Raw genomic sequence first — 15,868 nt, 5'->3', positions numbered from 1 at the left:
TCATTCATTGGTGTGGTGATTGGAATGCGCTCAGTTCATAGAGAGTCATCCATTGGTGCGGTGATTGGAATGTGCTCAGCTCATAGAGAGTCATCCATTGGTGTGGTGATTGGAATGTGCTCAGTTCATAGAGAGTCCTCCATTGGTGCGGTGATTGGAGTATGCTCAGTTCATAGAGAGTCATTCATTGGTGTGGTGATTGGAATGCGCTCAGTTCATAGAGAGTCATCCATTGGTGCGGTGATTGGAGTGTGCTCAGTTCATAGAGAGTCATTCATTGGTGTGGTGATTGGAATGCGCTCAGTTCATAGAGAGTCATCCATTGGTGGGGTGATTGGAATGTGCTCAGTTCATAGAGAGTCATCCATTGGTGGGGTGATTGGAATGTGCTCAGCTCATAGAGAGTCATCCATTGGTGCGGTGATTGGAATGTGCTCAGCTCATAGAGAGTCATCCATTGGTGCGGTGATTGGAATGTGCTCAGTTCATAGAGAGTCATCCATCCGTGTGGTGATTGGAATGTGCTCAGTTCATAGAGAGTCATCCATTGGTGTGGTGATTGGAGTGTGCTCAGTTCATAGAGAGTCATTCATTGGTGTGGTGATTGGAGTGTGCTCAGTTCATAGAGAGTCATCCATTGGTGTGGTGATTGGAGTGTGCTCAGTTCATAGAGAGTCATTCATTGGTGTGGTGATTGGAATGCGCTCAGTTCATAGAGAGTCATCCATTGGTGCGGTGATTGGAGTGTTCTCAGTTCATAGAGAGTCATCCATTGGTGTGGTGATTGGAATGTGCTCAGTTCATAGAGAGTCATCCATTGGTGCGGTGATTGGAATGTGCTCAGCTCATAGAGAGTCATCCATTGGTGTGGTGATTGGAATGTGCTCAGTTCATAGAGAGTCATCCATTGGTGCGGTGATTGGAATGTGCTCAGCTCATAGAGAGTCATCCATTGGTGCGGTGATTGGAATGTGCTCAGTTCATAGAGAGTCATCCATCGGTGTGGTGATTGGAATGTGCTCAGTTCATAGAGAGTCATCCATTGGTGTGGTGATTGGAGTGTGCTCAGTTCATAGAGAGTCATTCATTGGTGTGGTGATTGGAATGCGCTCAGTTCATAGAGAGTCATCCATTGGTGCGGTGATTGGAATGTGCTCAGCTCATAGAGAGTCATCCATTGGTGTAATGATTGGAAGTGCTCAGTTCATAGAGGGTCATCCATTGGTGCGTTATCTTGGTTATCTCTAACTGTGGGGAATGAGCTAATGGAAGTGGTAAAAGATTAGTTGGAGGCATGATAAGCTTCCCTGAAGAGAGGAGTTTTTAGGGATCGCCTGAAGGCAGCCAGAGTAGGAGATGTCGGAAGAATCTGTTGGAATGTTGGAAGATGAACCTTCTCCCCAGTCTGAGGTCCAGAGCGCTCTGGAGCAGGTTTTCATCAAATTTCTCTGTACAATGCTGCATTCATCTTTACCTTGATCCTGACTAGTCTCCCAGTTCCTGCCACTGAAAATCATCCCCACAGCACGATGTTGCCACCACCATGCTTCACTGTAGGTATGGTATTAGCCAGGTGATGAGCGGTGCCTGGTTTCCTCAAGACATGACGCTTGGCATTCAGGCCAAAGAGTTCAATCTTCGCTTCCTCAGACCAGAGAACTTTGTTTCTCATGGTCTGAGAGTCCTTCAGGTGCCTTTTGGCAAACTCCAGGCAGGCTGTCATGTGCCTTTTACTAAGGGGTTGCTAATTAAATTCCTAATTGGTGGAGTGCTGCAGAGATGGTTGTTCTTCTGGAAGGTTCTCCTCCCTCCACAGAGAAACGCTGGAGCTCTGTCAGAGTGACCATTGGGTTCTTGGTCACCTCTCTGACTAAGGCCCTTCTCCCCCGATCGCATGGGCGGCCCGCTCAGGGAAGAGTTCAGATGATGGAGGCCACTGTGCTCATTGGGACTTTCAACGCTGCATTCTTTCGATACAATCCTCAGAATCTTGGAGGTCTACAGACAATTCCTTGGACTTCATACCCTCCACACTCCTCTCCTGTACATACCGCCCTCTGTCATACCCTCCACACTCCTCTCCTGTACATACTGCCCACTGTCATACCCTCCACACTCCTCTCCTGTACATACGGCCCACCGTCATACCCACCACACTCCTCTCCTGTACATACTGCCCACTGTCATACCCTCCACACTCCTCTCCTGTACATACCGCCCACCGTCATACCCTCCACACTCCTCTCCTGTGCATACTGCTTACTGTCATACCCTCCCCACTCCTCTCCTGTACATACTGCTTACTGTCATACCCTCCCCACTCCTCTCCTGTACATACTGCCCACTGTCATACCCTCCACACTCCTCTCCTGTACATACCGCTCACTGTCATACCCTCCACACTCCTCTCCTGTACATACCGCCCACTGTCATACCCTCTACACTCCTCTCCTGTACATACTGCCCACCGTCATACCCTCCACACTCCTCTCCTGTACATACCGCTCACTGTCATACCCTCCACACTCCTCTCCCGTAGTGAATATTAAATCACAATGTACTTTTGTTCTTTTCTGATTGTTTGGATTTTATCTCGGGTGGTTCATAGACAACAAAATTGAAGAACGCACCAAGAAGCCACGGTCAGAGTTTTGAAAAGCAATTTAAACTGCAGATTGTATATTCTCCACAAGGAGGCAATGCTATGTATTGTCATTGTCAATGGAACGCAGGGAAAGGAAGTGATGCTAGGCACAGGCAGAAAGTGGTTCTACACGAACAGGAAGTGATGTCAGGTACAGACAGGAAGTTCCGGGTGAAAGGTGAGTCTGGAGGAAGTAGAGAGGAGACATTGCTGGAACTGGCAGCAGACTGGCAGAAGAGGAGGTACTAAGATAAAATTTTCCATTTACACCCAGTAAGTACCCCAAAATCTCCCTTTATCCCCTCTAGTACTCCCCATTCCTCTTAGACTAGACCTCAGTCCCCACACCTCAGAATCTCCAGTTATCCCCTCTGGTACTCCCCATTCCTCTTAAACTAGACCTCAGAATCTCCGGTTATCCCCTCTGGTACTCCCCATTCCTCTTAAACTAGACCTCAGTCTCCACACATCAGAATCTCCCGTTATCCCCTCTGGTACTCCCCATTCCTCCTAAACTAGACCTCAGTCTCCACACATCAGAATCTCCCGTTATCTCCTCTGGTACTCCCCATTCCTCTTAAACTAGACCTCAGTCTCCACACATCAGAATCTCCCGTTATCTCCTCTGGTACTCCCCATTCCTCCTAAACTAGACCTCAGTCTCCACACCTCAGAATCTCCCGTTATCCCCTGTGGTACTCCCCATTCCTCCTAAACTAGACCTCAGTCTCCACACCTCAGAATCTCCCGTTATCCCCTCTGGTGCTCCCCATTCCTCTTAAACTAGACCTCAGTCTCCACACCTCAGAATCTCCCGTTATCCCCTCTGGTGCTCCCCATTCCTCTTAAACTAGACCTCAGTCTCCACACCTCAGAATCTCCCGTTATCCCCTCTGGTGCTCCCCATTCCTCTTAAACTAGACCTCAGTCTCCACACCTCAGAATCTCCCGTTATCTCCTCTGGTACTCCCCATTCCTCCTAAACTAGACCTCAGTCTCCACACATCAGAATCTCCCGTTATCCCCTCTGGTACTCCCCATTCCTCTTAAACTAGACCTCAGAATCTCCGGTTATCCCCTCTGGTACTCCCCATTCCTCCTAAACTAGACCTCTATCTCCACACCTCAGAATCTCCGGTTATCCCCTCTGGTGCTCCCCATTCCTCTTAAACTAGACCTCAGTCTCCACACATCAAAATCTCCCGTTATCCCCTCTGGTACTACCCATTCCTCCTAAACTAGACCTCAGTCTTCACGCCTCAGAATCTACCATTATCTCCTCTGGTACTCCCCATTCCTCTTAAACTTGACCTCAGTCTCCACACATCAGAATCTCCCGTTATCCTCTGGTACTCCCTATTCCTCCTAAACTAGACCTCAGTCCCCACACCTCATTATCTCCCGTTCTCTCCTCAGGTACTCCCCATTCCTCTTAAACTTGACCTCAGTCTCCACACATCAGAATCTCCAGTTATCCCCTCTGGTACTCCCCATTCCTCCTAAACTAGACCTCAGTCTCCACACCTCAAGAGTCTCCCGTTATCTCCTCTGGTACTCCCCATTCCTCCTAAGCTAGACCCCAGCCTCCACGCCTCAGAATCTCCCGTTATCTCCTCTGGTACTCCCCATTCCTCTTAAACTAGACCTCAGCCTCCATGCCTCAGAATCTCCCGTTATCTCCTCTGGTACTCCCCATTTCTCTTTAAACTAGACCTTAGTCCCCACACCTCAGAATTTTCCGTTATCTCCTCGGGTATTCCAAATTCCTCTTAAATTGGACCTCAGCCTCCATGCCTCAGAATCTCCCGTTATCTCCTCTGGTACTCTCCATTCCTCTTAAACTAGACCTCAGCCTCAATGCCTTAGAATCTCCAGTTATCTCCTCTGGTACTCCCCATTCTTCTTAAAACTCAGTCTCCACAGGGGCAGAGTTTTAAAAGGAACCTTAAAGAACCTCATCATGGTCCTACGCAGTGTTCTTGCCTGCCCTTTCATCCTATTTCACTTCTATCTGATGTCTGCCATGAGGATGAGGGGTACTCACGACCTTAATCAGTGCAGAAACCATGTTTGTAGAAAAGGGAGTAGCTGTCCTGTGTCCCAAGGCTGAGTAACCTGGTAAAGGCTGATGTGGAGAATTGGGCCACAAACTGGAGCAGGGTAGCAGCTGGAGCTGTAGTGTGCTTGTCTGTAGCAGAGCAATGTGCTCAAGATGGTGCCCGGAGTTAGGGAGGGGTACCTTCTACAAAGGGTGTTGGTATGCACACAGGATCGTCCATTGCATGCTGGAATGTGCTGCAGGGGCTGTGCCAAGATTTCCTCAGCCTGTTGAAAGTGGCGAATGCTAGGCCATTGTGGCAACAAACTATTTTAAAATTTCCCATTCCCTTGCAACACACTGCTCGCGACCTAAGGTATTCTTGCCACCCACCCCTCTGTGCCTAAAGCAGGCGCTCAGGGGGTAGCTTGGGTGTAAGAAGGGTAAAGGTGGAACCCCGCAGGGTAAGAAGGAAAGCCCTGGAATCAACACACCAATGTACTGGCTCCTTCCCAGGTAAAAACCCGACAGGTGGGGACTGCCTGCTTTGCCCTTATTGGGAGGGCATACCCTCTCCTCTTTTTGAAGTGTGTATTCAGGGAATGGAACATTACAGATTAGGATTGCCACTGCCCTGGACCTGTAGAGTACTCTGCAGCTAACTACACCCTGCTGCACTGCTGTACCAAGGTTGGGTGCCAAACGTTAAGTCCAGTGCAAAAGGCAATGTTACTTACTGACCCCATGTTATGACATGGTCCGGGAACGGTTACCTGAAGCACTGCAAATGGTTGACCAATCTGCAATCTGCAATTATAATGCCCCAGTGGCATCAATCTTACAGAAATATCAGAATTACAAGCCAAAACTTGTTCCCAGTAGACTGAGGTCATCCATGGCTTCAGGACCTTGCTAAAAAAATAGGGATTGCTAGAAGTAGGAGTATTTGAGCTGTCCTAACTACTTTGTTTGCCAGTGTCCTCACCTGAAAGTGTTGGCACATAACCCGTGGTCAAGACTGAAAGCAGCCTGTGTTCTATGCAGTTTGATTAAGAAAAAAAAAAAAAAATTGTCTATGGTTGCCTATTAAATAGAATTTCTCAATTGCTTCCAGATTAATCCATACGCAAGGCCTGTAATTTAGTATAGGAAGCAGTCTGAGATGCAGGTAAGGCTGCTCCAGGTGAGTCTGCTGAGCTGAAGGTGAACAAATATCCAAGCCGAGGTGCATGCCCTGCCACTGCTGCAGAAAATCATGGACGAATGGATGAGGAATTGGCTGCACTCCCGTAAGATGCAATTTCAAAAAATGTTTATTCTGGAGAAAATAAATAAAATAAGCACAGATACAGGTACAAGGCTTACAGCAGGGGACAAAAGGTTGACGCGTTTCACACGACTTGCGTGCCTTGTCAAAACCATCAAGCAGTCTGGGATGTTAGAAATATGGAGGAACTCTGTGCAGACATTATTCATTCCAGTACAGTCCAGATAATTCTCAGTTTATTATCAGTCCACAGTGAGAAGCACCCTGTACAGATCCCATGACCACATCTACAACGATGGGCAAGGACCAAAGTCACATGACTGAGCGGATATTAGACCTCACTATGAAGATCATCTACCTGCTGACCGGAGAGGTGAGGAGGATTCTGAGAGGTCACATGACATCACTTTTATCTCTATTAATAAACCCAGACCTGACCGGAGAGGTGAGGAGGATTCTGGGAGGTCACATGACATCACTCTTATCTCTATTAATAAAACACAGACCTGACCGGAGAGGTGAGGAGGATTCTGGGAGGTCACATGACATCACTCTTATCTCTATTATTAAAACACAGACCTGACCGGAGAGGTGAGGAGGATTCTGGGAAGTCACATGACATCAGTTTTACCTCTATTAATAAAACACAGACTTGACCGGACAAGTGAGGATAATTCTGGGAAGTCTGTGGTGATAACTGCTTCTCTCTTTTTACACAGGATTATAAAGTAGTGAAGAAAACCTCTGGTGAACCATTGACACCCAACAACTTTCTTCATGAAACATCACCCATCACAGTGCCTCCACCTTACTGCCTGCCAACAGGGGTAACCAGTGCCAAGAAGATTCTAGAAGTCACCAACAAGATCATTGATCTGCTAACAGGAGAGGTGAGCGGTGCCGGGAATTCTGGGACATTATCCAGTAACAGACAAGGGATGTGTCTGGATGGTGACTGTATCATTGTGTGTATCAGGTTCCTATAAGGTGTCAGGATGTCACTGTCTATTTCTCCATGGAGGAGTGGGAGTATTTAGAAGGACACAAGGATCTCTACAAGGACGTCATGATGGAGAATCAGCCGCCCCTCACATCACCGGGTAAGAGGAGACTTTATTGTAAAGGAGAGAGCAGTACGGAGGATCCACCTAGATCCCCCATCATCTGATAAACACATAGAAACAATGTATTCAGTCAGTGTGTGTGTTTCCTACAGATGGATCCAGTAATGGGAACCCACCAGAGAGATGTCCCCGTCCTCTGCATTCCCGGGATTCCACACAGGAAGATCACACCATCCCTCACCATCATCAGGTAGGTGGGACTGAGCATGTACACCTAAAAAATGATTCCAAGCTCTGACAGGATTCTCTTCTATGAAATCTTTTTCCTTTTAACAAGTATATTCTGTCATCTTTTGGGGTTTAGGTTGAAGAACTGAAGGACATTGAAGTTGAGGCTAAAGAGGAAGAAGAAGAGATGTTGGTGAGTGGAGATCAGCAGTCTATGGAGGAGGGGGAGATGATTATGAAAAGTAAACAGGAGGAATCTTCTCTACATATAGACACAAGTAAGTAATAAACACTAAGGGTTTAAATAACATGTTATGATACATCCCTTAATGTAGAGACAGTTTACATTTGTATGTTAATACTTTTACATGGGTAGAAAAATGACATATAGCCATGAAGTTCACTGACGAAAAAAATCTTTCTCTTAATCCAGGAGGAAGGCAGAAAACGTATTTATAGCTTGGCCAATTTTAGTCTAACAAGGTTAAATACTTCCTTTCTTTCTTTGTTTTCACAACTCTTACAGCAACGGATAATTTCTGTATTCGGTTTGACCGCTATTCCTCTGATTAGGCAAAGTCTGTGCTGCCCTTGTTTAACATAGAATCTTCAGACGCTTTAGCAAGGGAAAGATTGAACAGCCATAACTGCTGAAAAACAAAAGAACTTTATGATTGTACTTGCCCCACGGCCCCGTGTTCTCAACAAATGAACAGTATATGTGATATATACCATATAAAAAGGTCCATCTCCATTCCTCAATATAACGTCATGTTCCCAACAAATGACAAGGAGATACTGTACACCATATGAAAGGTCCATCTCCATTCCTCAATATAACGTCATGTTCCCAACAAATGAGGAGGAGATACTGTACACCATATGAAAGGTCCATCTCCATTCCTCAATATAACGTCATGTTCCCAACAAATGAGGTGGAGATACTGTACATCATATGAAAGGTCCATCTCCATTCCTCAATATAACGTCATGTTCCCAACAAATGACAAGGAGATACTGTACACCATATGAAAGGTCCATCTCCATTCCTCAATATAACGTCATGTTCCCAACAAATGAGGAGGAGATACTGTACACCATATGAAAGGTCCATCTCCGTTCCTCAATATAACGTCATGTTCCCGACAAATGAGGAGGAGATGCTGTACACCATATGAAAGGTCCATCTCCGTTCCTCAATATAACGTCATGTTCCCAACAAATGAGGAGGAGATACTGTACACCATATGAAAGGTCCATCTCCGTTCCTCAATATAACGTCATGTTCCCGACAAATGAGGAGGAGATGCTGTACACCATATGAAAGGTCCATCTCCGTTCCTCAATATAACGTCATGTTCCCAACAAATGAGGAGAAGATACTGTACACCATATGAAAGGTCCATCTCCATTCCTCAATATAACGTCATGTTCCCAACAAATGAGGAGGAGATACTGTACACCATATGAAAGGTCCATCTCCGTTCCTCAATATAACGTCATGTTCCCGACAAATGAGGAGGAGATGCTGTACACCATATGAAAGGTCCATCTCCGTTCCTCAATATAACGTCATGTTCCCAACAAATGAGGAGGAGATACTGTACACCATATGAAAGGTCCATCTCCGTTCCTCAATATAACGTCATGTTCCCAACAAATGACGAGGAGATACTGTACACCATATGAAAGGTCCATCTCCATTCCTCAATATAACATCATGTTCCCAACAAATGAGGAGGAGATACTGTACACCATATGAAAGGTCCATCTCCGTTCCTCAATATAACGTCATGTTCCCGACAAATGAGGAGGAGATGCTGTACACCATATGAAAGGTCCATCTCCGTTCCTCAATATAACGTCATGTTCCCAACAAATGAGGAGGAGATACTGTACACCATATGAAAGGTCCATCTCCGTTCCTCAATATAACGTCATGTTCCCAACAAATGAGGAGGAGATACTGTACACCATATGAAAGGTCCATCTCCGTTCCTCAATATAACGTCATGTTCCCAACAAATGAGGTGGAGATACTGTACACCATATGAAAGGTCCATCTCCATTCCTCAATATAACGTCATGTTCCCAACAAATGGGGTGGAGATACTGTACACCATATGAAAGGTCCATCTCCATTCCTCAATATAACGTCATGCTTACAATAAATAAGGAGGAGATACTGTATACACCATATGAAAGGTCCAATCCTCAATATAACGTCATGCTCCCAACAAACGAGGAGGAGATACTGTACACCATATGAAAGGTCCATCCCCATTCCTTAATATAAAGTCATGTTCCCAACAAATGAGGAGGAGATACTGTACACCATATGAAAGGTCCATCTCCATTCCTCAATATAACGTCATGTTCCCAAAAAATGAGGAGGAGATACTGTACACCATATGAAAGGTCCATCTCCATTCCTCAATATAACGTCATGTTCCCAACAAATGAGGTGGAGATACTGTACACCATATGAAAGGTCCATCTCCATTCCTCAATATAACGTCATGTTCCCAACAAATGAGGAGGAGATACTTTACACCATATAGAAGGCCCATCTTTGTTCGTCAGTATGTTTCCAGGAAATGAGGTGGAAGAAGTTCCATTTTAGTTTTCACATTAACAATGTCCTCAGTGTACGAACACTATTACCCAGTATAATATGTGTGTGTTGTATAATTTTTCTGGCTTGTCTTCATAATTTGGTGTTATGATTGCTCCCGATTTCATGCCGGAGGTCTGGGAAACTGTTGTACCAACACATATGACTCCTTAATGGACGTCATGAAACATACCTATAACATTTTGTTTTTAAATTGCTATTCAACAGGTGGACACGATGTCGGGAATAGGAATACCTCTGAAGGACGTTCTATTTTATCTCCAGAAATCAATCGTTTCAAACAATATTCTCCAGAAGTAAATCCCATTATTGATAATAGACATCACAGACCTTACAGTTTAGATAAATCCATTGATCCCTCAAATCGTGAGGAATCTTCTAAAAAATCACAATCTGTTTCTTCAGAAATACATCTAAAATCTCAGCATAAAGATAGGTCAACAGATCCATCTAAGGAACCTTCTTTAAGCCGTGAAGGAGATCACACAGAAGAGCAATCACTGTCATGTTCGGTGTGTGGAAAATCATTCACTGAAAACAAAGCACTTTGCGCACACCAAAAAAGTCACAAGAGCAAGCGTCCCTTCTCATGTTCAGAGTGCGGAAAATGTTTCACTTTGAAAGGAAACCTTGTAATACACCAGAGAAGCCACACGGGTGAGCGTCCTTTCTCGTGTTCAGAGTGCGGGAAGTGTTTTAGTCAAAAAGGAAACCTTGTTAAACACCAGAGAATTCACACGGGTGTGCGGCCCTTTCAGTGTTTAGAGTGTGGGAATTCTTTTACTATGAAAGCCGACCTTCTTAATCACCAAAAAAGTCACACGGGTGAGCGTCCTTATTCGTGCTCGGTGTGTGGGAAGTGTTTTATTTTGAAAAAGACACTTCTTACGCACCAGAGAAGTCACACAGGCGAGCGTCCCTATTCATGTTCAGAGTGTGGGAAATGTTTCATCCACAAAGGAGGCCTCGTTAAACACCAGAGAAGTCACACCGGTGAGCGTCCTTTCTCATGTTCGGTGTGTGGGAAATGTTTCACCGATAAAGTAAAACTTCACCTGCATCAGAGAAGTCACACGGGTGAACGTCCTTATTCATGTTCCGAGTGTGGGAAATGTTTTAGTCAAAAAGGAAACCTTATTAAACACCAGAGAATTCACACAGGTGAGCGTCCTTTTTCATGTTTAGAGTGCGGACATTCCTTCACTATGAAAGCCGACCTTCTTAATCATCAGAGAAGTCACACCGGTGAGCGTCCTTATTCGTGCTCAGTGTGCGGGAAATGTTTCATTCTGAAAAAGACACTTCTTCAGCACTACAGAAGTCACACGGGTGAGCGTCCTTATTCATGTTCGGAGTGCGGGAAATGCTTCATTCACAAAGGAGGCCTTGCCCAGCACCAGAAAGGGCACACTGGGGAGCGTCCTTATTCGTGTTCAGAGTGCGGGAAATGTTTCATTCACAAAGGAGCCCTGGTCAAACACCAGAAAATTCATACAGGTGAGCGTCCTTTCACGTGTTCAGAGTGCGGGAAATGTTTCTCTGAAAAGGGTAAACTTCTATCGCACCATAGGAGTCACACGGGTGAGCGTCTTTTTCCGTGTTCAGAGTGCGGGAAATGTTTCACTGGGAAAAGACAGCTTGGTCAACACCAGAGAATTCACAATTAGAACAGTTTTTTGTTTTAAAGATATAGGAGATCAGATCGGAGAATGCTCCACTTAGGATGTTGTTGAGAACTGGAATTGGGGGTTCCAGAGATGTATGAAACATATTTATAAGGGGGTTCAAGTTAGGGTTCACGTCTATGACTACAGTCCATTTAACAAGGTTTCCTAAGGGACATCAATGCGTTTTTTTCAGCCGGTGCATTTTTGGAAAGGGTCAGGGACTTCACCCCCCCCCCCCCCCGCGAAGTTGATAGCGTTTTGCGTGTAATAGACTTTAATGGACCACACTGTGTATAGCTGGTCGTTAAGGCCAGGAAGCCAGGCTGCCGTGTCCTAAACAACTGTTGAGTCAGCAGCTGTCAGCGGGCTTCCCCGCTGACAGCTGAATGTAAAAACAAGCATTGCATTTAAAAAAATCAGCCAAAAAAATGGCATGGGGTCCCCCCCCCCAAATACACACCAGACCCTTTTCTGAGTATACAGACCCGAAGGGCATGTTATGGATTGGGGGGGGGGGTCATGCCTTTTTTTTTTTTTATATTGCGATCAATGCATGTTTTACATTAAGCTGTCAGTGGGGAAGCCTGCTGACAGCTGATGACTCATTGGTTTTTAAGGACGCAGCGGCCGGCTTCCTGGCCTGTTCCTTAACAACCAGCTATACACGGTTTGTTAAAGAGGGAAAATAAGCAAAACGCAACAAAGGCACACTGCAAAATGCGCTGTAGAATGTACTGATCGTCCGATATTGTTTTTTCGTTGCCGATACCGATATCATTGGTTGTTAAGGACGCGCGGCCGGCTTCCTGGCCTGTTCCTTAACAACCAGCTATACACAGTTGTTAAAGATATTATAGCCATTGCATATCGGTATCGGCCAATATTGGCCGATATTTTCATACAAAAATATTTTTTTTTTTTCTTGAGAGGTACTGTTGTGGAGGGATCTGGAAATCTAAAAGACCCCAAACCCCTCCTCTGCACTTAGAAGCATTCAAAACGCCAAGTTTGGCTGTTTTGAATCTGGCGCCAGATACCCGGAAGTGATGTCATGACATCACTTCCGTGTTTTTACATGGAGACCCGATCAGAGCCGAATGCGGCTTTGATCGGGCCTTCGGCGGCCGTGCAGGCTGGTTGCCCGGGTCTCCCGGTGGGACCCGGGCAGCCGCGGAAGGCGGCGGGAGGAGGGTGGGGATGTCCCCTCCCGCTCCTTGTAATGACAGCTGAGCGGCTTCTCAGCCACATCGGTTTTCATTACAAAACAGCCGACCGTCAGCTATGGACGCCGGTACCAGGGTGATGCCTCTAGCTGCAGGTAACCTTGGTGACCGATTCCGGGGAAAGTGCAGATCGGCCCTCGATATATCGGCTTTGCCGATAATTTGTCGATCTGTAGTAGAATGCATCAATCGCAAACTACAGATGTGAACCAAGCCTTAAAGTGGTCGATGACAAAACTGACATTTCAGTTATCACTGGGCCTCTACAGTTGTGTCCTGCTGGCTGGTGACATCTGTTTTCTAGATTGCCTGGCAATCGTACCCTGCACATTGGAGCGTCCTTATTGCCTAATTTGCATTCTCCACAATATTAAATAAAAAAATCATCAGACGAAGTAGGAGCCCCTCGTAATGGGCTCAGTTGATATTTAGACCAAGATGTGTAAGCATACCAGGGAATAACTCGTCAGGCGAAGCAGGAGCCCCTCGTAATGGGCTCAGTTGATATGTAGACCAAGATATGTAAGCATACCAGGGAATGAGTCATCAGGCGAAGTAGGAGCCCCTCATAATGGGCTCAGTTGATATGTAGACCAAGATATGTAAGCATACCAGGGAATAACTCATCAGGCGAAGCAGGAGCCCCTCGTAATGGGCTCAGTTGATATGTAGACCGAGATAGGAAGAACTCATCAGGCGAAGTAGGAGCCCCTCATAATGGGCTCAGTTGATATGTAGACCGAGATAGGAAGAACTCATCAGGCGAAGTAGGAGCCCCTAGTAATGGCCTCAGTTGATATGTAGACCAAGATATGTAAGCATACCAGGGAATGACTCGTCCGGCGAAGTAGGAGCCCCTCGTAATGGGCTCAGTTGATATGTAGACCAAGATATGTAAGCATGCCAGGGAATGACTGTAACCCAATAGATTCTCGGGGGATGTAGGTGATAGACCTATAATAGTAGTCTGTTGAAAAAATTAATTTCAGGGTGTGATGTGATAGTTAGGTCTGCATGGATTACATTATAGTAAAATGGTCCTTCAAACAAACAGTGCTGACTTGGTCCTACACTCACACAGCTAGCACCTGAAATCCAGTATATGGCCACGCCTAGGAAAACATAGACATCTCTTTTTATAGGTTGCTATTGGATGCAGCACGTCATTGCTCTTTGTTTGGCTTTTTGTCGGTTCAATGTATTAACTTTTACGTTTTTTTACTTTAGTTATACAAGATTTGACGTACAGTACGTAGATCCTAGCTTCATTTAATTGTGTTACTTTTGTTCTGATTTTCTAAAATAAATGCTTCATGGTTTAAAATATTCTGAGTCTGAGTCTTGTTTTTAAATAGATGACCACAATTCTTAGATATTTGGTGATTGGGATGTGCTCAGTTCACAGAGGGTCATCCATTAGTGTTTTAATAAAGAGACAGGGAGTCTCACTTATTCTGAGGATACTACACATACCACAAAGAATATTCTAGTTGCTGCCATCTTGGTTCCATCTTGGAGGACCTCATGGTCAGTGATAGGCTCCATAATTTCATTCATTATCTTTATTAGTGATATGGGGGTCATTATGCTCAGTTTACAGAGAGCCAACCATTGGTGTTGTATTCGTGAAATGGAGAGTCCAGAAGGTCCAATTCCACATATGTGTCAGCTAATTCACATATGTGTCCGCTAATTCATGGAGCCAATACAAATTCTATATGGAATATTCCCATGGCTGCCCTCTTGGTTCTCCTGCTCATGGTCGGTGATAGGCTCCATAATTTCAATCATTATCTTCTTTAGTGATATGGGGGTCATCATGCTCAGTTTTTATAGAGAGTCAACCATTGATGCTTTATTGGTGGGATGGAAAGAGTCCTGAAGGTCCAGTTCCACACATGTGTCAGCTAATATTCTGAGGATTCATGGAGCCACTACAAATTCTATATGGAAAATTCCCATGGTTGCCATCTTGGTTCTCCTCTTCGTGGTCAGTGATAAGCTCCATAATTGCAATCATTATCTTCATCAGTGATATGGGGGGTCATTAAGCTCAGTTTATAAAGAGTCAACCATTGGTGTTGTATTCCTGAAATGGAGAGTCCAGAAGGTCCAGTTTCACATATGTGTCAGCTAATATTCTGAGGATTCATGGAGCCACTACAAATTCTATATGGAAAATTCCCATGGTTGCCATCTTGGTTCTCCTCTTCATGGTCAGTGATAAGCTCCATAATTGCAATCATTATCTTCATCAGTGATATGGGGGGTCATTAAGCTCAGTTTATAAAGAGTCAACCATTGGTGTTGTATTCCTGAAATGGAGAGTCCAGAAGGTCCAGTTTCACATATGTGTCAGCTAATATTCTGAGGATTCATGGAGCCACTACAAATTCTATATGGAATATTCCCATGGCTGCCATCTTGGTTCTCTTCCTCCTAGTGGGTGATAGGCTCCATAATTTCAATCATTATCTTCATCAGTGATATGGGGGGTCATCATGCTCAGTTTATAAAGAGTCAACCATTGGTGTTGTATTCGTGAAATGGAGAGTCCAGAAGGTCCAGTTTCACATATGTGTCAGCTAATATTCTGAGGATTCATGGAGCCACTACAAATTCTATATGGAATATTCCCATGGCTGCCATTTTGGTTCTCTTCCTCCTAGTGGGTGATAGGCTCCATAATTTCAATCATTATCTTCTTCAGTGATATGGGGGGATCATCATGCTCAGTTTATAGATAGCCAACCATTTGTGTTGTATTTGTGAGATGGAGAGTCCAAGAGGTCCAGTTCTACACGTGTCAGCTAATATTCTGAGGATTCATGGAACCACTGCAAATTCTTTGTGGAAAAGTCCCATGGCTGCCATCTTGGTTCTCCTCTTCGTGGTCAGTGATAGGCTCTATAATTTCAATCATTATCTTCTTCAGTGATATGGGGGGGGGGGGGTCATCATGCTCAGTTTATAGATAGCTAACCAATGGTGTTATATTCCTCAGATGGAGAATCCAGAAGGACCACTTCCACACATGTGTCATCTAATCTGAGCAGCCATGGAGCCACTACAAAATCTATATGAAAAATTCCCATGGCTGCC

General features: G+C 45.0%; 2 protein-coding genes across 2 annotated transcripts in view; one reads left to right on the top strand and one right to left on the bottom strand.

Moving 5' to 3' along the window:
• Positions 1-15,868, bottom strand: part of LOC309564428 (uncharacterized protein) — a gene marked incomplete at its 3' end in the record, with an annotated part of 637,385 nt that overhangs the window by 523,566 nt on the left and 97,951 nt on the right.
• The window catches only part of LOC309563882 (uncharacterized protein), a 33,442-nt gene that overhangs the window by 6,822 nt on the left and 10,752 nt on the right, over positions 1-15,868 (top strand). Inside the window, 4 exon segments of the mRNA XM_082268518.1 lie at positions 6,669-6,839; positions 7,378-7,430; positions 7,815-7,819; positions 10,084-11,539. Of these exon segments, the coding sequence (XP_082124644.1) occupies positions 6,669-6,839; positions 7,378-7,430; positions 7,815-7,819; positions 10,084-11,539 (1,685 nt within the window).

This window comes from Pelophylax lessonae (assembly GCF_965119305.1).
Source record: "Pelophylax lessonae genome assembly, chromosome: 9".
NCBI lineage: Eukaryota > Metazoa > Chordata > Amphibia > Anura > Ranidae > Pelophylax > Pelophylax lessonae.
This window is presented reverse-complemented; position numbering and strand designations above follow the sequence as displayed.